We start from the raw sequence: 26,317 nt of genomic DNA on the forward strand, positions 1-26,317 counted from the left end.
AGAGGGTGAAGTCGTGGCTCACTGAACATTATGCGACCAGCGCTCTGACGATTTCCACGGGAATCTTTGACTCGAGCGCAGGAGGAAATAGCGCTACTCCTCTATCTAACCATACTGATTGGTGCAGTGTGTATTCTGGCTGTGACTGTGATGCTGTAAATGTCACGTGGGGCTGCAGAACCCCTAATTCGGATCATATTTGCTTTTCCTTTAACGAAAATCCGTCGGAGTGTTTTTTTCTTGTCGTCACCTTTTGGAGACAGGGATGAATGACAGACAGATCTGTTACATGATATTAATTCAAGCAAGTTAATCATGGGGTTAGTAATGAGAATGTATTCCCCCGGACCAAATCGGTCGCAACGTGATAGGCTAAGGTTTTAGCTTATTTAGCTTATCTCATGAGTCACGATAAGCCCCGATTTGGAGATGATCGCTTGAGCATTCAGCTGATGAGCGACCGGTGACCTGTCCTCGCGCTCTCCCCGCATAACTTAGATCCCTCTTCTCTTCCTGGTCATCTTCTTCACCTTCATACACTCTCTGTCACCTTCATTTCGTGGTTGCTGGCTCTATATCGCCGCCGCATTCCTTATCGCTAGTCCCCGGATCGGCCGTCTCCGACAGTGTCATTGACGTTACCACCAAGCTCCCCCGCCTTCAGACGCGCTCCCCGAGCTGAGAGGATATCTCACACATCATGTTTCCGCCGTTGTTACGAGATCTGGCAGCTGGATCACTCCCTGCTCACTGTGAACCCACGTCACCCTTCTTGACCGCTATCTCCTCACATCTCCACATCTGTCTCCCCACACCACTCGCGTTGGTGTCGATCGTTCTCGGAAACCTGAGTTTCGTGTCATGGCTCTTCGCCCAACTACCACAAATCTTCAAGAACTACCAGCTGCAGTCAACATCAGGACTGTCTATTTTCTTCCTTATCATCTGGTGCGCAGGAGATATCAGCAATCTCATAGGTGCACTGTTTACCCGCCAGGCAGGATGGCAGGTCATGGTTGCTTGTTACTACGTTTTCGTTGACGTTACCTTGGTCATCCAGTTCTTCTGGTATACCCACTATAAATCCCGGCGTTATGAGGAATATGATGATTTACAATCCTCTCATCACCACCACCAAGAGTCCGACGCACGGGGTGAATTCTTGCAAGGCAACAATGCGACCCACCAGCCCCATGGCCCGGTTGACATGACAGTGAAGACAACAAACGTCCATGACATGGGCGTTCAAACTGGCTCGACCCTCAACTCTACAATCGCGCGGAGCGCGTCTTACACGAATGAGAAACAATCCTCACGTCGACCCGTGCGGATGGGTAGCAGCGCCACCAGCCCGCCTTTTGCACTGCCCCGCACAATGCTAATCGCCTCCTTGTTATGCGCTGTCCTGGCAAACGCCGCACCAACTGAGCCTAAACCCTCACCTCATCCACCCATCACCCACGCACCGAACGAGGCCATCCTTGAGATCGTAGGCCGCATCTTCTCCTGGGCGTCTACGCTCCTCTACCTCGGCTCGCGCCCACCACAGCTGTACAAGAACTACTGCCGCAAGAGCACAGAAGGACTTTCACCTTTGATGTTCTTTGCAGCTTTCTGTGGAAACTTCTTCTACTCGGCTTCGTTATTGACGAATCCCAACGCCTGGTCTGATATGGCACCATATGGCGGCGGTGGCTGGGCCGATAGCCACGGCAATGACCGCTGGGAATGGGTCGGGAGGGCGATGCCTTTCTTCCTGGGTGCATTTGGAGTCCTAGGATTGGATGGTTTCATGGGCGTGCAGTTTCTCATGTACGGATCTCCCGACGAGGATGATGTGAGTTTCATCGGCTCAGAAGACGGAGATGGAAAGCGTGGACGGGGCCGGTGGAGACGCGTGCAGGGATGGATGCGTGGCTGGATTCCTTCTGCTTCGCCCCCTCCCGGTGACCGCTCACGCTCACGCACCGCTAGATCACAGGAAGGGCAAGCTCTTCTTGGTGCCGAGCAAGGGCGGTATGGTACTGTTTAGATGGGCTACATTGATACCCTTTATACACCCGAGATCTGTTTTTCTCTTCCCATTTCTCCTTTATAAAGTGAAATGGGGTATGATACATTATGACTTGATGACGGCCGATTGGACTGGGCCGATTTTGATTTTCCAGCGCATTGACCACACTTTCTTTCACTGTTTTGCATGACTGCATCTTGGTTGCTTCGGCACCATTTCATATATTCCGGGGTTTCTTGAGTTGATTATACATGCTTTTTTGGAGTTCATTCTGCTGGAGGACAGGATCAATAGACGAGGTGTCTATACACTGACCTCATCGTATCCTGTCGGGGTTGTTCTGAGAACTGTGCATGGGTTGGCATATGGAATGTGTATCAAGGACTTGCATGACTATCATTACCATGGTAACTTTCAATCATAAGATGAACCTACAGTTTCCAGAATGTAGTGTTACACAGAGACTAAACTGATAATATCAAGTCAGGCTGAGGTGTATCCCAAGGCACGCTCACGCAAAGACCAAATTCAGCCACAATTTTAGCCAACAAATTAGACAAGAAGTGTTCAAGAAGACCATTCAAACCAAGTGCCTGAGGTCCACCTCTAAACCCAACCATCTGAACAGCCCCTTCAAGATGACGCTTGAACATCACCGTATCCCGAACAAATAACTAGCAACCATCAGCACTGAACCCTTATGACTGAATTGAAAGGGTATCCCTACCTCGTCAAAGGCCAACATGATAGCCTGTGCCACAGTTGAATCACTAAAAACCGGTGTCTCGATCGAGATAGCACGTTGCAGTGATTGAAGACACTTAAGCTTATACTGGAAGCCCATTTGAGTAAAATACTTTTGTTGTCGTTCATGCGGAGAACTTATCGCTAAATGTCGACATGATAACAGAAACATGATGTCCAGTAGACATGTTTCACTAAGTGCATGGGGTACCCATGTTCCTGTCATACGTTCGAAGAACGAGGGGGGTGGTTCGTCACACCGCATTAGAGGTATGATACCCGTCACATCTATGGTAAGCGCAAGGATAAGCTTATCAGCTGTGGCGACTAGCGGGCTTGTAGAACTAAGACGATTTCAGCATACGTACAGTGATCGAATAGAGCCTCTTCGATTGGTTGCAACTTTCTTGCATAGCTCATGAATGGATCTCTTCTACTAGCTGACAGCAGAGTGGTAGCCTTGGGCGTAGTTGAATGAAATGCAATTTGTGGTTCGGAATCCGACCCATCTTGTGTGATTTTAATCTCTTCTTCGCGTCTTTTCTGCGCTTGATATTGTAGTGTTCGCTGGCGTCTTTCCTTAGCATGTGCTGCTCGAGCGGCGTGTGAACGGGCGGTTTTTCGTTGTGCTGAGCTTGATTCTGGGCCCGTGGAATGGGCCGGGTTAATGATGTATTGTAGCTTTTGAGGCGCCATGACGGCTTGGATGTATAGCGTATCTACTCTGATTGACAGGGTAGGTAACAGGGATACACATATGTGTAGGAGCTGAGATTGGTATCTATGAGCAGATCGTGAATGTGAACAGTAATCTGGGTCTTGTCCTAACCGAAACGGGTTAGCAGGCTGCTTAATGATCATGATTTGACTTTGCCAAGGCTTGCACCTCCCAGAATAGGAATGGTTTTAGATATTAATTATACCAGGATAGCGTCCTCTGGTATTAACAAGCTGTCTATTAAAATGATCCAAGTCTAGTCTGACCCCAGAGTCTATCGTAAATTTAGTCTATCGTAAATTTCGATCTACGTCACTGTGTAAACGATGGATCGGCAGCTTCGAAAAACCGCATAACCGCCATAGTAACGACTGGATATCCCATAACAACATCATGCAAGCCAGTCTTCAATATTTCCTCTCGAATAACTCCATAGTCCGTTTTCCACTGCATCATAGACCCAGCAGCCCCCAAATCCGCCTTCGCATCTATTTTCTTATCCTCAAGCTCTTCATAGCTAATCCCCGCTGGTATCGACGCATTAACCGCATGCCAAAAAACCAGTTGAGAATGGTGCCATGGAATATCGTAGTCATCCTCTGCATGAATAATCGCGATTCGATACTTTTCGCCATTATGCTCGTTCGCGCGAACATACTGCGCGATGGAGTCCCTGCTCAACCATTTATTCCGAATAAATCGCCGTAGGGTCTTGAATAAGATCGAAAACGGTGCGATCGGTGACAATATGGGGATTGTACCTGCTATTCGGTATGTCGAGACTAGTGTCGCGACATCGACGAATGGTGCAATGAGGACGGTACCGAGAGAGGCAGATGGAATGCAACCCGCATCATGCACTGCGTAAAAAACCAGGAAACCTGGAGTACAGCCAAGAGTTTCGCAGCGCCGTCGGACTTGCTCTTATCACAGATATCATCGATCGAAAGCCCCAATTCGCGTGGTCTTCCCAGCTGATAAGACGCTGCTCTAGTAACCAAGTGTATTGATTCGGCCAGATGACGCGGTCGCCTTTGGGAGTTCGATAGCGCAAAGCAAGCATGCTAATGTAAAATGCGTGTATGAGCTTGAATTCGCCTCCGGTGAAGTCTGCGCATTCTTGTGTCATCCGTTGGCACTGGGCCCATTCTTGTAGTCCCTCCACAGCAATAAATTCCGGCGCGAGTATAGTCTTGAAGAAGAGAGCGACTTTGTGGAGGGTGGCTCGGGATTCGCGTTTGTAGACTCGAGGATGTATCACTATCCAGGTGCAGAGAAAGACCGTACCTAAACAGGATGTTATGAGGCTGATCGTTCCACGACCGGAACCATCCCAGACCCACCCTACCATCTTTCCAGGTGGCGTGGACTCAGTACTGCGCCGCGAAAGAGGTATAACAGCCATCGAGGCGGGATCAATAGAAAGAAATCGCGCGCTGGCTATCCGTAAAATTTGAGACAAGTAATATTTTCAAAGTATGTAGGGTTAATGTGATTTGGTTATGCGATGAGTGAACCAATATACCCCAAGCATGTTAATCTTTATCTAAAGAGCCGAGCAGGTATGGACAAATATAGTACGGGCAACGTGTTCGTGTTACAGATCTGCCGGGGTAGGGCTGACGCTGAACTCGCTTGAACATCAGATCGATTTTATTGCTTATCAGATACGATAGAACTCCTGAGACTTGTAAGTGGCCATCTTGACCCAGTTGACTGGGATTAAAGGACAGCCGAGCTTGAAGTAGTTCGTGGTTTCCAATAAGACACGAATAGGATCATTCATGGAGCCGCCCCTAATTGGGAGCGCGTCACCTCGCATAGACCTAATCTACTTTTGGCCAGACACATCTCCTATTGATAAACAATTGTATTTGTTCTATACCATTTTTAACTGTTTCATGAGAGTCTAGATTTCTCGAATGTAGTAAAAGGTTTTGCAGGCTCGTGCTCAAAATCGAGTTCGAGATCGGTCTGGATTGCCCAGATCCAATAAGGCTTTACTCTGTTGTAGCTTTTGAATATCGCCATAAGCGTTGATCAAAATACATGTATCATTCCCTAACCTTTCTTTGTTTTCCTCTGTTATTTAGGGGTGAGTGAGAACCCATGTTCTGAGCCATCATTTCGGTTTTCCTTGGCCTTGCCTCTCTTCGAAGGAGATCACTAGTCGAGTGCACAGATCCCCACACATATATGAGTATTTGGAGCCCAAATCGAGCAACTAATCACTGGTCTCTAGAATACACATACATTCCTTAAATGATTCCCATGACCGGAACGAGATGTGGATATCCGGTGCCGGCCAAAGATAGGACTCGGGCCGAGTAACCCACTTCCCCGCACACAAGAATTTCCCTATTTGAAATTCAGTATCTCGCGTTGAATGATAACATTCAATTGAGAAACTCATAAATCTTGGAGTCATATACTCTTCTGTGTCAAAGGCATACAGAAATGGCTCAGAAGTCTCGAATCTTGTTGGTTGGCTGTGGAGGAGTCGGCACCATCGCTGCCCTGAACCTTGAGCATGGAAACAAGGCTGAGGTTTCCTGTGTCTTGAGGTCGAATTTTGAGATTGTGAACAAGCAGGGTTTCACGATACGGTCGTGTGAACATGGTGACCTTACAGAGTGGCGACCAAGTCACGGTCAGAAACCCTTTTCATCCGGCACCTTACCCATTTTACTGATCAACATGTCAAGTAGTTCTGGATAGAGTTCCAGACGTATCCAATTCAGACATTCAGCCCTTCGACTACATTGTGTGCTGCACGAAAAACACACCAGACATCAAACCTATTGGCCAAATTATTGCGCCTGCAATTTCGCCCAACCACACGGTCATTGTTCTGATTCAGAATGGGCTTAACATTGAAAAGCCTTTGATGGCTCAGTTTCCTCAAAATATGGTTCTGTCGGGAGTCAGTCGCATTGACGCTCATGAAATTAGCAAAGGCGTGATCGAGCAAAAGCAACGAGATCTTCTCTATATCGGACCCTTTCCTTCCCAGCCCCATGACGCAGAATCACTCAGCAAATCTGCCCTGCATTTTATCGATATATATGGCGCTGCGGGTAAAACCACTTGTCTCTACAGGCCTGATGTTGGGTATGACCGCTGGGCTAAATTGGTTTACAACGCGACGCTCAATCCCGTTTCCGCTCTAGTGGATTTAAACACGGGGGAGCTTCAGATGACTAGTGTCGTTGACACCCTGGTCATTCCAGCTATGAAAGAAGTTATGAAAGTCGCAGGAGCCGCGGGTCATAAGCTTCCAGATGGGATCATTGAAGAAACCATCCGCAGTAATCCCATTGAGAAGATGATTACGCCTAGTATGCAGGTTGACACTCAGGCGGTAAGTCAATCACAATACCCTTCGTTGAACGGAGTTCTAAGAAAACATTAAGGGATCGTTTATTGAGCATGAGAATTTGCTTGGAGAGGTATGCCGTGAGGCTCAAAGACTCGGCGTAAATGCTCCGATCCTCTCTACATTGTATTCTTTATGTGTTGCTGTTCAATGGCGGACCAAGAAGAATAAAGGCTTAATAGACATGAATGGCTCTTAGACATCATTCACTAATTATCCACTGATCTATTTATTGGACAGTACTCAATATTTGTTCTCTTCCCTTTCCCTTGCGGTTGAAGAAACATGCATAGCAAGGCTTATGCGAAGACCGGCTTTAGTCACTCAAAAGTAATTTGCAATGATCTTTCCATTCCCCTTACCATAAGTATGATATCGAGTCATGTGACTTCAAACCAGGCAAGAGAAAACATCAGTTGCTCCGAATTACACTTCCTTTCCTTATACTTACCATGATGGCAAGTATAGACGACTTCAGCCCTGAAATCATTGCTCTCATAGTAGAGCACCTTGAAATTGACGATCTCTTCAACTTTCGTCTTGCTGCTCGGTATCTTGCTGCGTGTTCCCGCCCAATTTTCACCCAGCGCTATTTTCACAAACGATTTCACCTTTTAACCCACGGTAGCCTGATAACTTTACTGGAAATTTCGCGCAATCCAAATTTTGGGCCTTATATCAAAGAAATCCATATCATCACCAAACAATATATTCCAAGACGATCGCTCCCAATTTCTGCTGCCAGCGTATCGCAACTTTCGTGGCTCTCCTCTCCTCAGGGAGTCATCACAGAAATCGGGCAAAAAAATTACTTGTTCGAGCAAGAATGGTTCCAAATATCAGGTTTGGATACTACCTATCTGACCCAAATTCTGCAAAATGCGAGTAACTGCCATACTATTGTCCTCGACGGGAAGCAGAGACCTTGGGGGGCTGGAATCCCCGAGGGGAAGGCCGGCTCCTTTCCCAGAATAAGCAGGGCCCTTGCCAAACGAGCAATCCATGTCTTGATTGCGGCTGTTGCTGCCAGCAAGGCCCAGATTACTACTTTGGCGCTTAATGGTAATTTCGATGCACCGCACATAGAGACAAGCATGTTAAGACTCCCCGGTTTCTGCCTGGACAACGATATACCATGGATCACTTCGCTGAACAAACTGAGCCTTGCCGTTGGTCCTCATACAGGTGGAAATCCTATTACTTGGGCCGAGCCTCTGTGTAATTTTATCACACAGTTTCCAAGACTCGAGACTTTACGTCTAGAATTCCCTTTCAGCGTGGAACAAGAAGACTTCGCTGCACTGAATCGAATGTTGACGCTGCCTAAAATTCGAACTCTCGAGCTCTGGAGTGTTTATTGCCTTTCAGACGATCTGTTGAATCTCCTCTATAAACACCATAGCACCCTCCAAGCAGTGGCCCTGGAGATGGTTACGATTGATACACGAAATGGAGGCTCATGGCAATCAGTGTTGGCTGCAATCCGCGACAATTTCCATCTCGTATCGTTTAGAATGGCATGGTGTCACACGGACTCTGATATGATGTGGTTTGGAGAAGATGATCGTGATATATCAAATGATGTATTGGTAAAAGGCGGGCACTCATGTTTATTCGACTCCCTCATCAATGGTCTGAGGAGAAGAAGTGACAAAGAGTATATTATTAAGCCAGGAACCCATATAATTACTTGACTGAGACATGTATTACCAGATATATGCCTTGTTAAGGAAATTGAGTAGCCAATATGGGCCTCCTTACTCAGTGTTATACACATAATTACGATGCCAGGAATGGATGTTCCGTGTCATATTGAAATATGGCAGGATGATTGCTGGCGCTTGGTAGTGATCCTGGGTCCCAAACCACACCAATAATAACACGATGGGTTGCTATTTTAAAAATAGCTTATACAAATAGTGTAAGTCGCGCTATACTATACTGTATGCACTTGCTTGGTATCATACCGCAAGATCTTGTCACATCAATATGCACTGCGCGTTTTATGTGATTAGGATTTAGAAGAGTATCAGACATGGTTGGCAACGGTCGCAGTAATAGAGTAGATTTGTCAACCAAGTCCAAGTCTATCGCTAATCACTATTGTGAGAGCTTCAAAGTGAGATGGGATCATTTTGCCAAGACCTGTGCTTTCCAAATCCAGAAAAGCTGCGGAGATAGGTGATAACCCCAGTCAAACCCATAGCAAAACAATACATTGCCAAATTTTAGAAAAGCCCTTACTCGTTTATTTAAATATCTAGTCTCAATCCCACTAAAATATGTTTTTCAGACTCTTCTTCTTTCACAATCTTCAGTCACCTTCCAGAATGAACGGAACGGTCCTTGTAACCGGGGCCAACGGCTCCCTAGCCCTCGGCTTCACCAAGTCGTTCCTATCACTCTACCCAAATCATACACTCATAGCGACAGTCCGGAACCCATCACCAGAAAAGGATCCCAACACCGCCAAACTCGTCCAACTTATTTCCAAGTACCCGAAGGCGAACGTCCTCATCGAAGGCCTGGATCTCAGCAACCTAGCAAACGTCCGTTCCTTCGCAGAGAAACTCTCAACTCGCATCCGTGCTGGAGAGCTTCCCAGACTTACCGCGGTAATATGCAACGCTGCTTCAATTTCCCTGGGCGGAGGCCAGAAGTTCACTTCCGATGGCTTCGAGTCTACGTTTCAAATCAGCCACCTATCGCATTACCTACTGGTCTTGAAGTTGCTTGACAGCATGGATGTTCGCTCAGGACGGATTGTCATGCTGGGATCTATCACTCATTATACTGACAAGCCAAACCCGTTTTACTCGTTGAAGACGTACGCTCCTGTTGATATCGAGGAACTTGTGAAGCCAGATCCTGATCCCCCGTCTTTGGTTTATGATCGGGGATTCCAGAGATATGGGATGGCTAAGCTTGCGAACGTAACGTTTGCCAATGATCTTAACAGAAGACTGAAGAAGGTGAATAGATACTTGCACAGAGTTTGCTGGAATAGAAGCCGGTCGCTAATTCCTTCTCAATACAGGATCCCAAACTATCGAATGTGTTTGCAATGTCTATGGACCCGGGTGGGCTCCCTTCATCAAGAGGTCAAGTGGAGCAAAAACGCGTTCTTAGACTCATCTTCGGGGTTATCAACTTCATGATGCCGGTCCTCAAGCATTTGACTACTGAGTTTCGCACAACGGACGATTCGGGTCGGGATCTTGTTGCGGTTAGTGTTGATCCGGTGTTTCATGGAAAGAGTGGGTACTTTGTGGGACAGATACAAGGGAGTTTTACTCCTGCTAGTGACGATTTGGAATGGCAGAAGAGGCTTTGGAATGCTTGTTGGAAGTGGGCTGGGCTTAGTGAAGGAGAAACGATACTTCAGGATTGTTCATAGGCTTTTAGTAACTAGTCACTCCCAAATCGTATATGTGAGAATCCTAATGATTTGTGAATATACAGAGAATCCAGGCTGTCGTTGGTTTCAAACTCTCAGTGTGCCCGGTAGAGGATGACATCTATCGACGGAAGGCAGCTCAGTCAAAGGCCTGATCTACGTAGAACGCATATCTTCAACAGTCTTGAAAAACTATATTTGACCAAGTCTAAAGCAAAACAGCAAATCCCATACCTAGTGCTCACAAAGATTGAAATCACCCTTCTCAAAAGCCTCGTTTTGTTCCAGAGACTTTGCACTCCTCTCATCCATAAGCTCCAATCGCAACTCCTTCGCCTCATCCATGCTCATCAACTGCTGTAGCACACCCTCATCGCAAACCATATTTCTCAACTCAGCAGGAAGGTTCTCTGAAAGCACCTTTTGAGCCAGATCATATTTCTCCCTTCCCCAATCTTCCTGCTGTGGAGGAATGTTTGCAGTCGAAATGATTCGTAAATGTGGATCAACAAGGAATAAAGCCAGGATCTTCCGGTGGCCGGGCTTTGACCGGTCAGCCAGCGAAAATGGAGTCACGCAGTGCTGAACGACGTTGGGGAAAGTAAGAAGACGGCCTTGCCGGCAGACAACGCCTCCTAGGTCTTGCGTCATCTGGGCGTTGACGGAATAGCCGTCAATATCGGGTCCGAATCCGAAAATTTCTTGGAGGAACTCGTGTTGTCCTTGTTCGTAATTTATATCTTCGGCTTTCTCTTCGTCTGCACGTTGGCGGAATGCGAGAGTGCTCTCTGTAATATTTTCGCTGTCATAGTAGTAGATAGCCGTCGCACAGATGCGTTCATTCTATAGGTCCAATAGTGAGTAAAATGAAAGACAGAAGTGATTTGCACCGAGGTTAACTTACCAGTTGACCTTCAATATGCCAGGATCCTCCTTCGTACTCAGGATTTTCAGGAGACAGCTCAATGTTGGCCAACTTCACGATAACCTGCAACCCAGTATCGCCAAACAGCTTTTGAATATCCATTGATTTTTCAGACTTGTATTCGGTGAATTCTCTCGGCTCCGGCTGTTTGATTGTCCCAGCACTGTTCCATCTCATCCAACGGTGCCAGTGAGCACGATCAGTCTCGTCGGGTCCTTGCACCGGTTCTGGCTCCAGGCGATCAAGGTCAACGAAGGAATATTCAATCCGATGACTTTTCTTTATCTCGCCAGTCAAAGTTCTGTTCCACAAAGGTATGGCGCGTGCGAGGACTTTCTCGATGACCTTGTACAAGGTAAGATGCCGCCCGGGATGCAAATTGTTGATGTAGGAGGTGATGCGGCACTCGGGCTCCGCTTCTGTGGAGCTCAGCTTCACGTCACAAGGAAGCCATTGGAACTTGCGACTCCAGCGACCACCCGCATCTTTGGGGACTGTCAGTATTTCTCCTTGTCCTGTGGTATCGAGACAGTCTTCAAGACCAATCGACTTATCGCGCAAGATACGGCTGCGTCCGTATACGAGCGGAAAAAGTGATGGATGGACAAGATCAAGGACCTTTTGGTCTGTTCCAGGATGGTAATCTTTCTGGTCGTCCGGTATGTTTTCCAAAGGAGCCACTTCATCCACCAGGGCTTTCCGCAATTCTTCTGGGATTGCGGTGTCTGATTTGACCACGCCAATGTCAAAGATAGTGATGAAACCGTCGGAATTGAGGAGATTGGCTTTCCATTGCAATTCCTTAACGATATAGTCCATCATTGCCGGGGAGATATCCTCGCCACTGCTAGAGATCTCTTCGCGCCATTTGGTAGTTATTTCCTCATTGAAAATCTGATATGAATGTTAGGGCTTGTAGCTCTTGGTGGGAACGCGTGGCCTACCTTCTGGTTCCACTCTGGCTTGTCAGTAATGGCGTTCATCACGCGCATCATTACTATTTCTCGATGAACCTTGAGGGATCTAATAAGGATAAGTATTGCATATTCTAGCCCATATGTGGATGACTTTCCTACGTTGAGGTGAACTGTAATGCATGGGGACAAAGCGGGAGAGGTGTTTCCTGTACATGTTAGTGCTTTCCGGCGGGATTTTATAGAGCAAAGATCTTACTTTAGGGAGATAGTCAAGAGGCAATGTGAAGCCAGGCAAACCGGACTGTTCCGGGGCGGGCTTATGTGGTACTACCGACATTTTTGCGGTCTGATTTCCATAATCAGAGATGGGGATGCTGGCTATTATATAGCCTGGCCGATGGATAAGCCAAGACTAAGGGTTCACGCTAAAGCTTGGCGCCAGAGGCTGCCAGGGTGACTGCCTAGTACCTGCCTGACTATTGTCTGGGATCCATGGATCCATATATTGATTCTAAGCTTCTTTAGGTAAGTGCAACGAAGTATTCTACAAGTCTCAAATCCATCTAATTATAAATTGATCTAAACAGACGACATGGACCTACCATAATCAGAAGCGAGCTTCTCAAATGGAAAGGCAAAAAGCATAACCCAAAAGTCACTCACAGCCAAAACTGCAGGAGCAGCAACATGATACAATACAGTGTAGCTAGAGCGCCGATGGAAGAAGAGAAAGCCAGCCTGTGCTCTGGGTAAGAATAACAATAGACAAAGCATTATTAGGCAATGTTCTAGACAGGATAAAAATAACAGAGAAGAGAAAAATACAGAGAGCTGGATTAAAAGGGGGTTTGTATGCAAGGAAAAATGGGGGACATCTTCATCAGAACCAGGGAAGTATTATATGAGAAACAGGGGCATATTCATTCGTTGCTTGTTCGAATAATTCATGACCGGAAGATGTTTTTTTCTTGGCTTCGGATTCCTTTGAGGCCCCTTCTCTTTCATTCCCGGAACCAGTGACATTTCCTGCTTCAGTCGTGATGCGACATTTCATCAAAAGCCGAACCAACGCCGAAAGCAAGAAGACCGAGCAAAAACAGACAGGAAAGGGGAGGTACGCGGGATTAATAGACCGTTACACGGCGTGACCAGCACCAACCGGGCTCCGGGGGGACTCGGGCAGAAAGGCAGAAGCTTAAGAATGCAGCATGTTCCAAGGCAGCATCGCAGAACAGGAAGGGTCAAACTAATACAAGGGTGACTTGACATCCTGAACTCCACGTCGGACAACGTCCTCGACCCGCCATCGGGGAGGAGAAATGTGAGGACTGCGCTTACGCTGCCACTCCTTCTCCATCTCGGGCGGAGGAGCCATTTCTTCGGCAGGGGGTAGCGCACCACCAGCAATACCAGTAGAGAACTTCAATTGCAGGACATTGCCGATTTCGTCACAAGCAACCAGAACTCTGTCGAGATCATCCTTGGTGTGAGCAGCCGACACACAGAAACGAGCACGGGACGAAACCAAAGGAGTAGCGGGGTATCCGACAACCACAACGGAGATCTTGCGCTTGAGCATCTCGTGGGAGAAGGCGGGCATCTTTGCGGGATTAAAGAGCAGAACAGGGATGATTGGCGAATCATCGTGGCCGTATACTATAAAGCCAAGACGCTTTAGGCCCAGGCGGAGGTAGCGTGAGTTGAAAGCCAATCGTTGCAATCGCTCCTCGCCTTGTCCAGGAACGAGATCGCCCCTAATGATGCGAAGAGCGGAAGAAATTTGGGTGAGCACCGCCGGTGCGGGGGCCTCTCCGTAGAAGATACCCGAGCTGGTGGCCCGGAGCTTGTCAATCATCGCCTTGTCGGCTGCAATGTATCCACCGTTGGCACCAAACGATTTTGTGAGCGTTCCCATCAAGATGTCGACCTCCGAAGTAGGAATGCTGAAAAAGTCACACACACCCTTGCCCAGAGGACCAATAGCTCCGATAGAGTGAGCCTCATCAACGAACAGGTGGAACTTGTATCGGTGCTTCAATTCAACAAGACCAGGCAGGTTGCACATAGACCCTTCCATCGAATATAGACCCTCGACAACAACCAAAATCTTCTTCCAGGGGCGGTGGGTGCGGGGTTGGCCTTGAGAAATGGCTTCGCGGAGCTTGACTTCAAGATCCCGCATGTCATTGTGCTTGAACATGGCAATCGAAGCCCCGGAAAGACGAGCACCGAAGCGAATAGAAGCGTGGTTCAATTCGTCGGAAATGAGAAGACAACCCTTGGAAACGAGAGCAGGGAAGATACTGGCGTTGGTGCCGAATCCCATGGAGTAAACCATGGATGCCTCCTTGCCGACAAAGTTCGCTATGAGTTCCTCCACCTCGACGTGAAGATCCTGGGTGCCAGTCTCCGCGCGAGTACTAGGCGTGCAGATACCATATTTCCGGACCGAATCTTCCGACATATCGGCACAGGGACCTTCCGACTGGGCGAATCCCAGGTAGTTGTACGAGCTCAGATTCAACGTATCCGTGGTGGTACCTGTCAGGTAGAAGTGGTGGTTGTAGTCGTCCGTGGCACGATCGATCAAAGTGATGGTGCGGCCAGGAACACCAGTGACGGGACGCTCAAAGCAATCGTTGATACGCAACTTGAGGCGACGCACATAGAAGTTGTCAAAATCGCTGTTCAGGGCACCGTAGCCGTTGCGGGCCTTGAGATGACGATAGTTTTCCTCGCGGAAGCGCTTTCCAAAGAAGTCACGAACGTGACCGAAAGCAATTAGAATTAGGTAGCTGATGTACGTCGTAAGCAGATAATAATACGGCGGTTCGTCCATCACCGGTTCCGGGAAAACACCACCAGGGTGCCGACTGGAGTAGCGGTGACTCGCATGACCGATGGGACCGAATTGAGCATGTTGCTTGGCCAGCCGGCGGGCCTCCTCAGGAGTTGGCGGCTGGAAGAGGGTGGTCGGCGATTCTTCCATGTTCGGATTATCAGCGGTAGCGGTGGACAAAGAAATTGTCGGTAAGGACAGTGATGCCGAGCTGATCGGCGGATTAGGATTCCCACTGGCCGACTGAGGGGTCGACTGAGGAGGCTGAGAATCGGTCTTGGATTTGGGCGAGACCGAGAAGAATTGGGACAGGCGATGAGACTTGACCGAGGGCGCCTTGGTGGCGATGCTGCCCTTTCCCGTGGAGGGTGAGAAGGAGGGAGAATTAGAAGGGGTGTCGATGGAGGAGGTGTTGCTGAACCGACGAGGCATCGCAGAGGGAAGTAGCGACTCGGGGGTTGACAAGATTGACAGCAATATTTTACTGTCGGTAATAGGGGGCGCGTGGGTTCCTTCACGCGTCCAAGTCAACAATTTGAGGCAGGGACTACCCGATAAAGTGCAACAAAGCGATCTTCACGAGATTATGTGTCTGCCAGTGTGTCTCCGTGTTTTTTGATGAATCCGACAGCAACCGGGGTAAACTGGGAGGGGGAAAGCGGCGCCAGGTTAGTCGATGGGTTCTCAAGGAGCGAGTGGGTCAAGCGAGATTCGGGTGGAGATGGTGGAATTGTGCGCGTTGTGAAAACAGAGGAATCGAATGGCGAGATGAAGTCACTCTGAGGTTTCCACGATTGTACGTACTGTGGGCTGAAATTGGTCGCGGGAGGCAGATCCGACAACCTCCGGGGCGAGGCTTAGAAAATTGTGGCTTCACACGTGGAATGGGGGGTAAAGAACACAAGAACAAAGGGGCCAGTGCCCACAGTTCCGAGAAATTGAAACTGATAAGAGTCTCCCAAGAATACACGGATGGAAGGGAGAATCGGGCTAAGGAAAAGGAGGAAAGGAGAGAGATGAGGTGGTGAATCCGTTGTGTACCTGCTGCGTCTCATAATCATCATGCAAAGCAGGATATGCTGCCTCCTGGTATTTAATGATAAACGTGGCGGGTACGGGTGAAAGGTGAACTTGATTGGCTTAAACTCAAAGTTACGGGTAATATACAGCCCCATTACAATGGGGCTTTTTTTTCTTTTTACTTTTTTCTTTTTCCGTTAGTGCCGGCAGCCAAGTGGTCCCTCAATCTAAGCAAATCAGGTACCAGCTACCTTCCATTGGGCTCTAGACAAATGGCTGCTCAAGTCACATCTACCTGCAAAGCCCGAAACCCTTAGGCCCCCAAGTTTACTGGTCATCATAGCAATCTATAATTTTCTGTCTCCAAGTCTATAGGTGCAATAATAACAAGGGGCCCTTTGAAAAGCTAGGCTGCAGCACTCCTTACTGTGGATACATTGCCCCTGGAAAACCTAGCATGACAGCCTTACACATTTGAAAACCACCAACTTTAATTCTAACCTATGGATTGATAGAAATTCTTTGTCAAATTTGTAGCTCCGGGGCTTGGTGAAGTAGCACTAATCTATGAACTTACCCAAAAGCCTATCCAAGTACCTCCCAGGGTTACAGTCTCGATCCCTGGCACCAATTCTACGATGAACCAAATTTCTTAGTCTGGTACTACCTCACTTGTCAGGCCTATTCTTACCAGAATCTAACAATCAATATCAAAAAAAAAAAAACGGCGACTGAAGGAATCATGGTTGAGTCATGCCATGATGACCATAGATATACACCTAGTATGAGTGTATACATTAGATTAACATATGAGCACAGACAATGTTCACTGTAGTTCCGATGACAGGGCAGTATGATGGATCTTTCCACTAGACCAGATACTACCTAGGGAACGATCCATCGAAAATTTGCATGAAAACGGTCGAGACCGTGGAAATTTGATATTGCCGCCTGAGGCATGAAGCGTCACTCCCGCATTCCGCTTTGGTTCCGCAGGGGGGTATTCCAAGATAGTCTGATGATACTTTATAAGAGTGTGTGGGACCATAGATGAACTGCGAAGATTGGAACATTTTTGTCTCTTATTGAATTTCCAGACTCACATCCAATTGTGGTCGTTCCATAATCTACAGTGCAGTCTTAGGCCTTTTATAGTACCGCCTTATACCCGCAGCCGCGGCAACTAAATACCCGACTGAAGCCGCCTCGTGCTCCCTTGTTGGGAAAATTGCATGGTGTGACTTGCCTTTTCCGTCTTCAGGTTGAGTTGAACCCCTGCAAGGTCAATCCCAAGGATTTTTTAGCGCGCTTTTAAGAAAGCACGCCTATAGCATATACACCCCAGAACTTTCTCACCAGGGACTATTCTACGGAACAATTGAACAGATCTCTTAGCACCCGCCCCTGTCAGAACGAGGTTGCATAGGTGCAACACTTTCGATTTCCGGTTCAATTGTCATTGTACCCACGATGCCGCACATCGATGAGGATATCAATCTGGAGGCGAAGGAGCTCTGGCGACCTTCGTCCCCTGAGAAAACGCAGATTTACGATTTTATGACCAAAGTGAGCACTAAACATGGGATATCCATGTATGATTACAATGCTCTTTGGCAATGGAGTATCTCAGAACCCGCCAAGTTCTGGGAAGAAATTTGGCACTACACAGGAATCAAAGCCCATGAACCATATCAACAGGTTAGTATAGTAATACTCCCCTTGCGATCAATATACTGACGCCATTTCAGGTTCTCGAGTCTGACAAAGTGCTTTTCCCTCGGCCAGCATTCTTCGAGGGCAGTACTCTGAACTTCGCCGAGAATCTCCTGTACCCGGCAAGCTTGCCGGATGAGAATTCGATCGCTGTGATCGGCGCCACCGAAGCTGACCGAGAATTCATCTCTTGGAGAGAGCTTCGAGAACGAGTTCGAAAATGCGCCAATGCACTCAAGGAAGCAGGGTTGCAAACCGGCGACCGCGTAGCCGGTTTTGTCGGCAACCATGCCAACACTGTCGTGGCCATGCTGGCTGCAGCCTCGATTGGTGCTTTCTGGACAGGAGTTTCCCCAGATACAGGCGTGCATGCTGTTCTCGAACGCCTCAAACAGGTTGAGCCAAAGGTTCTCTTTGCCGACAATTCGTCATTGTATAACGGCAAAGTGCATGGGTCTCATGCCAAAGTGCGTGAGATTGTGTCTGAATTACCTGATTTGGAGGTTTTGGTGGTATTTGAGACTGCCAAGTCCCTCGATTTCAGCCTCGACCAACTTCGCCCGGAGAATGGCAAGGCCGTGACTTATAATGACTTCGAAGCTGCCGTTCGGGACCAATCAGCACCGTTGGAGTTCGCAAGCTTGAGACCCGATCATCCAGTGTATATTTTGTACTCTTCAGGCACCACAGGAGCACCGAAACCTATCGTGCATGGGTCTTTGGGCACATTGTTGCAGCACAAGAAGGAGCACCTTCTTCATTGCGATATTCGACCTGGTGATCGGCTGTTCTACTTCACAACAACGACTTGGATGATGTGGCACTGGCTAGTGTCTGGCTTGGCAAGTGGTGCTACTATTGTCCTGTATGATGGGTCCCCCTTCCGGCCTTTCGATGTCGAGGGAGGCAATGGAGAAATGGCCATGCCCCGTCTCATCGATGAGCTACAAATCACCCACTTTGGTACCTCAGCCAAGTACCTCTCAATGCTAGAACAAGCGGCGTTAAACCCCCGCAAACATGCCCACCGACCAGTCTCCCTCAGCACTCTGAGGGCAATTTTCAGCACTGGGTCTCCGTTGGCCCCATCGACATTCGAGTATATTTACTCGTCTATCCATTCGGATGTCATGTTAGGGTCAATTACGGGTGGTACAGACATTATTTCTTTGTTCTGCTCGGGTTGCCCAATTCTTCCCGTCTACAAAGGCGAAATCCAGTGCCGCTCCCTTGGCATGGCGATCTCCGTGTTTGACTATGCCGGGAATGATATAAGTGCCTCGGGCGAGCCTGGTGACCTTGTTTGCACTGTGCCTTTCCCTGCACAACCTGTCATGTTCTGGCCTCCGGGCCCCAAAGGTCACGAGAAATACCGCAAGAGTTACTTCGACGTCTTCGGTCCTTCAATCTGGCACCACGGAGATTTTGTACGTGTGAACCCACAGACTGGAGGTGTGGTAATGCTCGGCCGCAGTGATGGTGTCCTTAAGCCCTCTGGTGTCCGTTTCGGGAGCGCTGAAATCTACAATGTACTTCTGAAGCACTTTGCCGATGAGATTGAAGATTCTCTTTGTATTGGCCGGAGGCGTGAGGGTATTGACTCTGACGAGACAGTGGTCCTCTTTATGAAGCTCGCCCCCGGCTGCCCCTCTAGTGTGCCGGAACTAGCGGCTCGTATTCAGGCCATCATTCGCAAGGAGCTGAGTCCCCGCCATGTGCCAGGTATTATTGATGCTTGTCCCGAGATCCCGGTGACCTCCAATGGCAAGAAGGTTGAGAATGCGGTTAAGCAGATCTTGTGTGGACTCAACATTAAGATCGGCGCAAGCGTTGCCAATGCTACTTGTCTTGATTGGTACCGTGACTGGGCTTCGGCAAATTCCTAAACGCCTCCATGGATACATTGCAAGGTCAAACAATTGAAGATAATAATATGCAAAAATAGATTGCTGTTGATACACAAACATGTCGTCATAGTAAAAGATTCTAGACTGCAACCCTTGGTAAGCATTACATCCCGACAATAGATACTTCCATCAAATGTTCGAAATAAAAGACCAATGAGTTAGGGATTTAATAATCGTTCCAGAATTCTGATTAGTAAATTGAACCTGTAAGAACCATGTCTAGCCTCGAGGTCGAGATCATGTAACGGCTTAGGTAATCATGTCGGTGCTGCGCTCCGGAATTGATTCTTCGCCGACACACGTTTCCCGACTCCCCCGGATTCACTGCAAAGAAGGCGTGCAAAACACTCCTTCTTATACAAACTGCCACGCGTGTCCCAATGAAAGGAAATATGCGTCGCACTGCTTTGCGGGCGGTCGAGTCCGCAAAGCCTTTGACTCGAACGGGTCGTTCAGCGAGAAGCTTTGCTACTCAGAGTGACACCGCTAGGGTATGTCGCCTGATCGTCTCTACTGCAAACAAATCTAACTTGCAATTTTTCTGATAGGACCCCGCTGAGCTCGATCAAATCACCACACTTCCAAATGGAGTTCGCGTCGCCACAGAATCATTACCGGGTCCCTTCGCAGGTGTCGGAGTTTACGTCGATGCCGGTTCTCGTTACGAAGATGCAAGCTTGCGTGGAGTCAGCCATATCATGGACCGACTGGCCTTCAAGTCAACCAAGGCACGATCGGCTGATCAGATGCTAGAGGTGCTTGAGTCGTTGGGCGGTAACATCCAATGCGCGTCATCGCGAGAGTCGTTAATGTACCAGTCTGCTAGTTTCAACTCGGCGGTTCCTACAACTCTTGGCCTCCTGGCTGAGACTATCCGGGATCCTCTGATTACTGATGAAGAGGTACTCGAACAACTGGCCACAGCAGAGTATGAGATTGGCGAGATTTGGGCGAAGCCGGAACTCATCTTGCCGGAGCTTGTTCACATGACCGCATTCAAGGATAACACACTTGGTAACCCTCTGTTGTGCCCCGAAGAGAGATTAGGGGAAATCAATAAAGCTGTAGTGGAGCGCTACCGTGAGGTCTTCTTTAACCCGGATCGGATGGTTGTTGCCTTTGCTGGCGTGCCTCACGCCGAGGCCGTCAAGCTTACCGAGCAATACTTTGGAGACATGAAGAGCCGTGACATTGCCCACGGCAAGGGGCCTGCTCTGTCGGGTTCCGGAATCGATACTACACTCTCCGATTCTCATGACGCCGCCAAAGAGGGACAGATCCCAACTGTTCCTCAATTCACAGCTTCTTCCACCGTGAGCAGCTCGGCCGCTTCACAAACCACCAATTCCTCGTTCCTGTCGAAGCTTCCCTTCCTTAAGAAATTCTCCCCACAAAACCATACCTCGGTCGAACCACTCCACCCTTCTTTGATCGAGCCCTCTGCGTTGGATCTTCGCCGCCCTGCTCACTACACTGGTGGCTTCATCGCCCTTCCCCCGATCCCGCCGCCAGCCAACCCTATGCTGCCTCGTTTGAGTCACATCCACCTTGCCTTCGAGGCCCTTCCTATCTCCTCTCCCGATATCTACGCCCTTGCTACCCTTCAGACACTTTTGGGTGGTGGTGGCTCTTTCTCTGCCGGTGGTCCCGGTAAGGGCATGTACTCTCGACTTTACACCAACGTTCTGAACCAGCACGGATGGGTCGAAAGCTGCATGGCCTTCAATCACAGCTACACTGATAGCGGTATCTTCGGTATTACCGCCTCATGTAGCCCCGTCCGGACAACAGAGATGCTTGAGGTCATGTGCCGCGAGCTGCAGTCTCTCACCCTGGATACTGGTTACAGCGCTCTGCAGACCCAGGAGGTCAACCGAGCCAAGAACCAGCTTCGTTCGTCCTTGCTCATGAACCTTGAGTCTCGCATGGTTGAGCTCGAGGATCTTGGACGCCAGGTCCAGGTGCATGGTCGTAAGGTCAGTGTGAAGGAGATGTGTGATCAAATTGAATCTTTGACCGTCGAGGATCTCCGTCGTGTGGCTCGTCAAGTCTTTGGTGGCCAAGTGCAGAACAAGGGCCAGGGAACTGGCAAACCCACCGTTGTGCTGCAGGAGGGCGAGGTTGAGGGATTCAAACTGCGATCTTTCCCCTGGGAGGAGATCCAAGAGCGCATTGCGCGATGGAAGCTTGGTCGCCTGTAAATATAGATCTCAATGCTCTGATATGAAGCGCCCTGACTCCATAATGTCGGGTGTCTCCGTGATAGTCCAAACTTACCATTGACATTAATGGAGGTCAAGGGGAAATAACTGGGATAAGATGTGTATTCTAGATAGACATTTGAACAACACAACTCTGTAAATTATTCAATCAATCATTCAATCATTAATCCGTTGAGCTGTTTGCTGTTCTGTCGTCATATTGTTCGTGTTCCGAGCGGGTCCAAAGTCCCAAGCTCGCTCGCCGCTTTTGCCCGGCAAAAAAGTCGGAGCGTCCAAACTCGCGCTTCCTCCATCATCCATCACCCTCTAACTACACTCATTCAACTCCCCCATCCCAACCCACCAACACCGCCAAAATGGTCAAGCTCACCGAGGTCGAGGACGAGGCTTTCACCGACAAGCCCACCCCCAGCAAGAACGATGCCCTGCTGGTCTCCGATGACGAGGAGGATTACACCGACACCGGTAAGTACTCGACACTTCCCTCCGCCCGATAGTCACGCGAGTCGCATCGCGCGGCCATCACGGCTTTATACTGTGATGGACTTCCATCGATGGAAACGTTTTCGCCCGGATTCAATCCACAATCGACACATCATCCGAACTCCGGGGCGCGAGCCCATCAACCCCCGAGAATCAAGAATGAAAACACCCATCAATTCATCGGAACATTATCTGACATCGCCTTTCTATCATCAACAGACTCGGAAATCTCGGATGCTTCAGATGATGAGCTCGAGGAGGAGACCCTCGCCGACCGTCTCGCGGCCTTGAAAGACATTGTTCCCCCCTCCGCTCGCCGCCACGTCTCCAGCACTGTCTCTTCTATCACATCTTTCGGCAAGTCCAGCCTGGCTTTCAGCGGAAAGGCCCTTTGGATTATCAGCACCAGCGCTTTCCTGATCGGTGTCCCCTGGGCGCTCGCGTACGCCGAGGAGGAGCAGTACATTCAGATGGAGCGGGAGCAGGGTATGATTAAGGGTGCTAACGAGGTATGTTTTTTGTCCTTGTTTCCTTACTTCCTGCTTTCTTTTTATGGCTCTGTCACCACGTGCACTGTTCAGCTTGCATTGGGTCTTCTGGAACTTCGTGAATATTCTGCTTCGCGAGACCGGAATCCCCCTCTTGCTGATGGCATTGCGGCTGAAAATCGTCTCAACTAAATATGAACTCACAAGTAATTATATTGATCCAATCACTGACGATTCATCACCATAGATGCTCACCCCTGGCTCTGAAGCCGAGAAGAAGGAGTCTCAACCAATTCTGTAAATTAATACCGCTTCGAATACCAGCGCAAGCTAGGACTGGAACTGAGCGAATCGACTGCCGATCGCATCGCTATGAAGGAATCCCATTCCATAATGACGTGATCCGACTGGCGAAAGAAAAGGGGTCGGCATCTACCCATCCTCGATCTATCTATTGGATCCCCAAGTGCCATCTCGGCCAATATAAAGTCTTAAGCATCAAACAAATGCTTTTGGCATGGCGGATATGGTTTTCTAACGCGCTCGGTATCTTGGCCAGCCTACTGGTTTTGTTTTTTCTTGCTTCCTTGATGTCTTCTTCCAGAATCTTGGCTCTGGCAGCTCATGCATGCATGTATTTGTACAACAATCACCATTTTCTTTCCTCCATGTCCTCTATATACTCTTCTGCCCTTGTTTTCTTGTTATGTCATTGTTATTTGTGATTGAATTTAGGTGATAAAAATGGATGTTGGAAATAAGCATGCGATTTATTTACTGGGTATAAAGTAGGTCTCTAGGATTTCGACTCATACTATCATGAATACCTCCTTATCTACGAGTTTAAATCTTGAATAAGATATTGCTATTCTGTAGAAGATCGATGCATACGATGGTGCGTGTATGCCATGGAAATGACATCTTAATACGTTGCAATCCATTGAGCGGAAGAAGCTATATACAGCGGCGCAGCCGACATAACTCACGGGGGTATAATGCAAGAATAGAAAAAAAACAGCCAATGCATAACTTGTGAGAGTATTTAATGCAAGTTCAGCGTCGAGTTCATCATAGTAAAGACTAGAAATTCAAGATTAGTTGCAAGTTCTTCATTTCGGATAAAAAAACATGACATACTGTTTCCCGGGCAGCCTTCAGATTCGTATGGAAGTCCCGCCAAAGCTTCTCAACTTCACCGGTCGTGACCATCCCATCAAGTACTGCGATCGCATTCCGAGTTTTTCGCTTCTGACTCAGACCATTCCGACGCAGGACCTCGGAGTCGGCCATTTGGCCCATCCGGTCGAGGTAATCAACGACCCATTCGTTAAGGTGGAAGCGCCAATGGGTGAGGGTGTGTGCTAGGCGCGATCTCATTGCGCATTGTCTGCTTGAATTAGATTTAGTCGAAGATGAGTCTCGTCATCAAACTCACCGGCCTAAAAGGAACCTCGAATTTTCATTTGGCAATGTATGTCCTTGTCGATCACGATCAACGTCGGATGATTTACTCTCTTCTTCATCTGAGTCGCTAGCTTCACTGTCGTTGATCGGTTCAAGAGTTTCGAGAGAGTACGGCTTTCCATATAGTTTCATATCCGTTGATGCTGGATGGCCAGATCGATTGCAAGCATCACACGAGTGGTTATCAAATGTGGGATAAGATGTAATCTCGATATGCGGACGGGCTAGGAGCGAATACCGGAATTTTGGGTTCCAGACTGAAGAGATTAATTGGGAGCCTGCGCGTCCTTTGACTTCGTCCTCTAGCTTCATGAATGCCATCTCGTACATTGCATCGGAGCGCGGGAATGCTGGGTCGAGACGATTGAGGACCATCCAGCCAACCACGTCGCGGAAGTAGTCCTTGGGTTTCTTGTAGGCGTGTCGGGTAAATTCGAGAGGGATTTCTTCGGTTGGAACGCCCAGTAGCACGCTATCGTCGTCGAGGACAAAGTCATCTTCATAGCGGTCGAGATCTTCATTGCTGGGTGCTGGTTCAACGTCGCTGTTGTTCTCTTCGTCTTCATCGGAGCCCTGTCCGCTCGGATCCTCATTTCCTTCTTCGTTAGAGATCATTTCAGGCTCATCTTCGCTTTCTGGTTTCAGTCCCAACCGCTTGCGGCGGATAGCTTCAAGAGCCTTGAATCTCTTGTCTCGTGCCGACTCAGGTATTCGGCCTCGGTCTCGGGTTCGAGTCTTCTTGACCACTATAGGAAAGTCAGTTGATCATACAAGTTCAAACTCTGCTGTGAATATGTACCTGAATCTTGAAGATCCCTCACGTCCTCCTCAATGTCCAACTGGTCCTGGTCACTACTGTCACGGGGCGTCTCAGGCGTCTTCGGTCCGGCTATCAATCTCTTTCGCTTGACGGGTGAGGACATGACAGGTTCTTCTGAATCATCCGAATCGAGGTTTATGACTGGCGAGCTCTCTGCCTTTCGTTTCAGCTTGCGACGTGGGCGAGGTGTTTCCATTGGCTCGTCATCGACGATAGGTGAAAGCGCACGACGCTGAGATTTCCTCTTGTCCTTGGAGCTGACGGCCTTGGAGGGACTTGTGGCGTCATTGATTTGAAGCTCAGCCGGGGCATTTCTTTTTCTTTTCTGAGCGCTGGGAATAATTATTTCGTCATCGGAGGAATCGTCCAGGATCTGTAATGGCGGTTGTGCTTTCATAGTAGTCAGTCTCGGAAACAGCTTGAACAATGTTTGCAATGCCCAACAAATGGTCTTGTCACGTACAACTCCCTTGACTCGGGCTTTTTGGAGCTTCCTCCTCGGTTTTTTTGTTTAATTTTTGGCGCTTGTCTCGTTTGGGTGGTTTGGAAGAGCTCTCTTTCGAAGATTCTGGCTTGCTTTTGCGCGAGCTTTCTGGCCGGACAGACGCTAGACTTGGATGTCCATAGGAGAGAGTTCGAAAGCGTTCCCCGTCATCATCGTTACCGTCCCCAGATGGTGCGGCGGGTGCGGTAGCAAAGGCAAGTCGCGTTTGCTTCTTTTGAGCCTTTCTAGGCATGGTAGGTGGAGACAATCTGGATTGAGAAAAGGCAGTGGAATGATGCTAAATATAAGTCATGTCAGAGATATAGAACTCTTCTGGTCTCTAAAGAGGCAAGGCAGTGTGAGAGATGGATCAACTTTTTTTGATGTCGCGCGGGACCGCGTGGAGGGGCGCGAGAGCACGTGATGCACCGGGCAGTATAGCTGTATCACTTAAGGCTCAAAGCTTACTTCTTTCTTTTCTTTGCAATTTACGTGCGTCAAAACTTGAATTGTGATTTAGTGTTGCTGTGAGCAGCATTGAAGTCATGTCTCATAGTGCCTAGCTCTTCACAAGTATGAACTACATTCTGGATGAAAGGAGCCATGCAAATGTGTGATCCATTGTCCTTGTACATATACAAGTTTGTCGGGAATTTGCCATGGACCTCGGGAACAAGAAATATACATTTGGCTGAACATGAAGTTCCAATGTCAGAGATGACGGTATAAATTAACCATATTGGACATAAGGATGAGAGCCCCCAAGTAATGGCGAAATAGACCTAT

General features: G+C 48.4%; 11 protein-coding genes across 11 annotated transcripts; 6 read left to right on the forward strand and 5 right to left on the reverse strand.

Moving 5' to 3' along the window:
- Window positions 1-700: 700 nt before the first annotated feature.
- On the forward strand, window positions 701-2,032 carry N7503_004114 (PQ-loop repeat-containing protein; the record flags this gene model as incomplete). The annotated part of the gene is made up of 1 exon (XM_057063661.1): window positions 701-2,032. One exon carries the CDS (start codon window positions 701-703, stop codon window positions 2,030-2,032), a length of 1,332 nt encoding a protein of 443 aa, XP_056924576.1.
- A 1,053-nt stretch (window positions 2,033-3,085) lies between these two features.
- N7503_004115 (uncharacterized protein) lies at window positions 3,086-3,454 on the reverse strand (the record flags this gene model as incomplete). Its single annotated transcript, XM_057063662.1, has 2 exons — window positions 3,086-3,102; window positions 3,127-3,454. 2 exons carry the CDS (start codon window positions 3,452-3,454, stop codon window positions 3,086-3,088), a joined length of 345 nt encoding a protein of 114 aa, XP_056924577.1.
- Window positions 3,455-3,788: 334 nt separating this feature from the next.
- N7503_004116 (uncharacterized protein) lies at window positions 3,789-4,881 on the reverse strand (the record flags this gene model as incomplete). Its single annotated transcript, XM_057063663.1, has 2 exons — window positions 3,789-4,357; window positions 4,395-4,881. The coding sequence occupies 2 exons, from the start codon at window positions 4,879-4,881 to the stop codon at window positions 3,789-3,791; spliced, it is 1,056 nt and encodes a 351-aa protein (XP_056924578.1).
- Window positions 4,882-5,933: 1,052 nt separating this feature from the next.
- Window positions 5,934-7,051, forward strand: N7503_004117 (ketopantoate reductase family protein; the record flags this gene model as incomplete). Its single annotated transcript, XM_057063664.1, has 3 exons — window positions 5,934-6,126; window positions 6,185-6,837; window positions 6,890-7,051. The coding sequence occupies 3 exons, from the start codon at window positions 5,934-5,936 to the stop codon at window positions 7,049-7,051; spliced, it is 1,008 nt and encodes a 335-aa protein (XP_056924579.1).
- A 2,131-nt stretch (window positions 7,052-9,182) lies between these two features.
- Window positions 9,183-10,249, forward strand: N7503_004118 (uncharacterized protein; the record flags this gene model as incomplete). Its single annotated transcript, XM_057063665.1, has 2 exons — window positions 9,183-9,824; window positions 9,890-10,249. The coding sequence occupies 2 exons, from the start codon at window positions 9,183-9,185 to the stop codon at window positions 10,247-10,249; spliced, it is 1,002 nt and encodes a 333-aa protein (XP_056924580.1).
- Window positions 10,250-10,483: 234 nt separating this feature from the next.
- Window positions 10,484-12,428, reverse strand: N7503_004119 (DUF4246 domain-containing protein; the record flags this gene model as incomplete). Its single annotated transcript, XM_057063666.1, has 4 exons — window positions 10,484-11,092; window positions 11,154-12,068; window positions 12,119-12,241; window positions 12,348-12,428. 4 exons carry the CDS (start codon window positions 12,426-12,428, stop codon window positions 10,484-10,486), a joined length of 1,728 nt encoding a protein of 575 aa, XP_056924581.1.
- A 909-nt stretch (window positions 12,429-13,337) lies between these two features.
- lcb2 (putative serine palmitoyltransferase 2) lies at window positions 13,338-15,362 on the reverse strand (the record flags this gene model as incomplete). The annotated part of the gene is made up of 1 exon (XM_057063667.1): window positions 13,338-15,362. One exon carries the CDS (start codon window positions 15,360-15,362, stop codon window positions 13,338-13,340), a length of 2,025 nt encoding a protein of 674 aa, XP_056924582.1.
- Window positions 15,363-17,420: 2,058 nt separating this feature from the next.
- N7503_004121 (acetoacetate--CoA ligase family protein) lies at window positions 17,421-19,549 on the forward strand (the record flags this gene model as incomplete). The annotated part of the gene is made up of 2 exons (XM_057063668.1): window positions 17,421-17,648; window positions 17,699-19,549. The coding sequence occupies 2 exons, from the start codon at window positions 17,421-17,423 to the stop codon at window positions 19,547-19,549; spliced, it is 2,079 nt and encodes a 692-aa protein (XP_056924583.1).
- A 401-nt stretch (window positions 19,550-19,950) lies between these two features.
- On the forward strand, window positions 19,951-21,771 carry N7503_004122 (mitochondrial-processing protease subunit alpha; the record flags this gene model as incomplete). The annotated part of the gene is made up of 2 exons (XM_057063669.1): window positions 19,951-20,061; window positions 20,119-21,771. 2 exons carry the CDS (start codon window positions 19,951-19,953, stop codon window positions 21,769-21,771), a joined length of 1,764 nt encoding a protein of 587 aa, XP_056924584.1.
- A 377-nt stretch (window positions 21,772-22,148) lies between these two features.
- Window positions 22,149-23,064, forward strand: N7503_004123 (mitochondrial import receptor subunit TOM22; the record flags this gene model as incomplete). Its single annotated transcript, XM_057063670.1, has 3 exons — window positions 22,149-22,257; window positions 22,495-22,784; window positions 23,011-23,064. The coding sequence occupies 3 exons, from the start codon at window positions 22,149-22,151 to the stop codon at window positions 23,062-23,064; spliced, it is 453 nt and encodes a 150-aa protein (XP_056924585.1).
- Window positions 23,065-23,831: 767 nt separating this feature from the next.
- N7503_004124 (uncharacterized protein) lies at window positions 23,832-25,784 on the reverse strand (the record flags this gene model as incomplete). The annotated part of the gene is made up of 5 exons (XM_057063671.1): window positions 23,832-23,843; window positions 23,901-24,150; window positions 24,199-24,973; window positions 25,027-25,437; window positions 25,511-25,784. 5 exons carry the CDS (start codon window positions 25,782-25,784, stop codon window positions 23,832-23,834), a joined length of 1,722 nt encoding a protein of 573 aa, XP_056924586.1.
- Between the last annotated feature and the right edge of the window lie 533 nt (window positions 25,785-26,317).

The sequence above is a fragment of the Penicillium pulvis genome (genome assembly GCF_028828015.1).
Source record: "Penicillium pulvis strain IBT 33274 chromosome Unknown contig_1_segment0_segment0, whole genome shotgun sequence".
Taxonomy (NCBI): Eukaryota; Fungi; Ascomycota; class Eurotiomycetes; order Eurotiales; family Aspergillaceae; genus Penicillium; species Penicillium pulvis.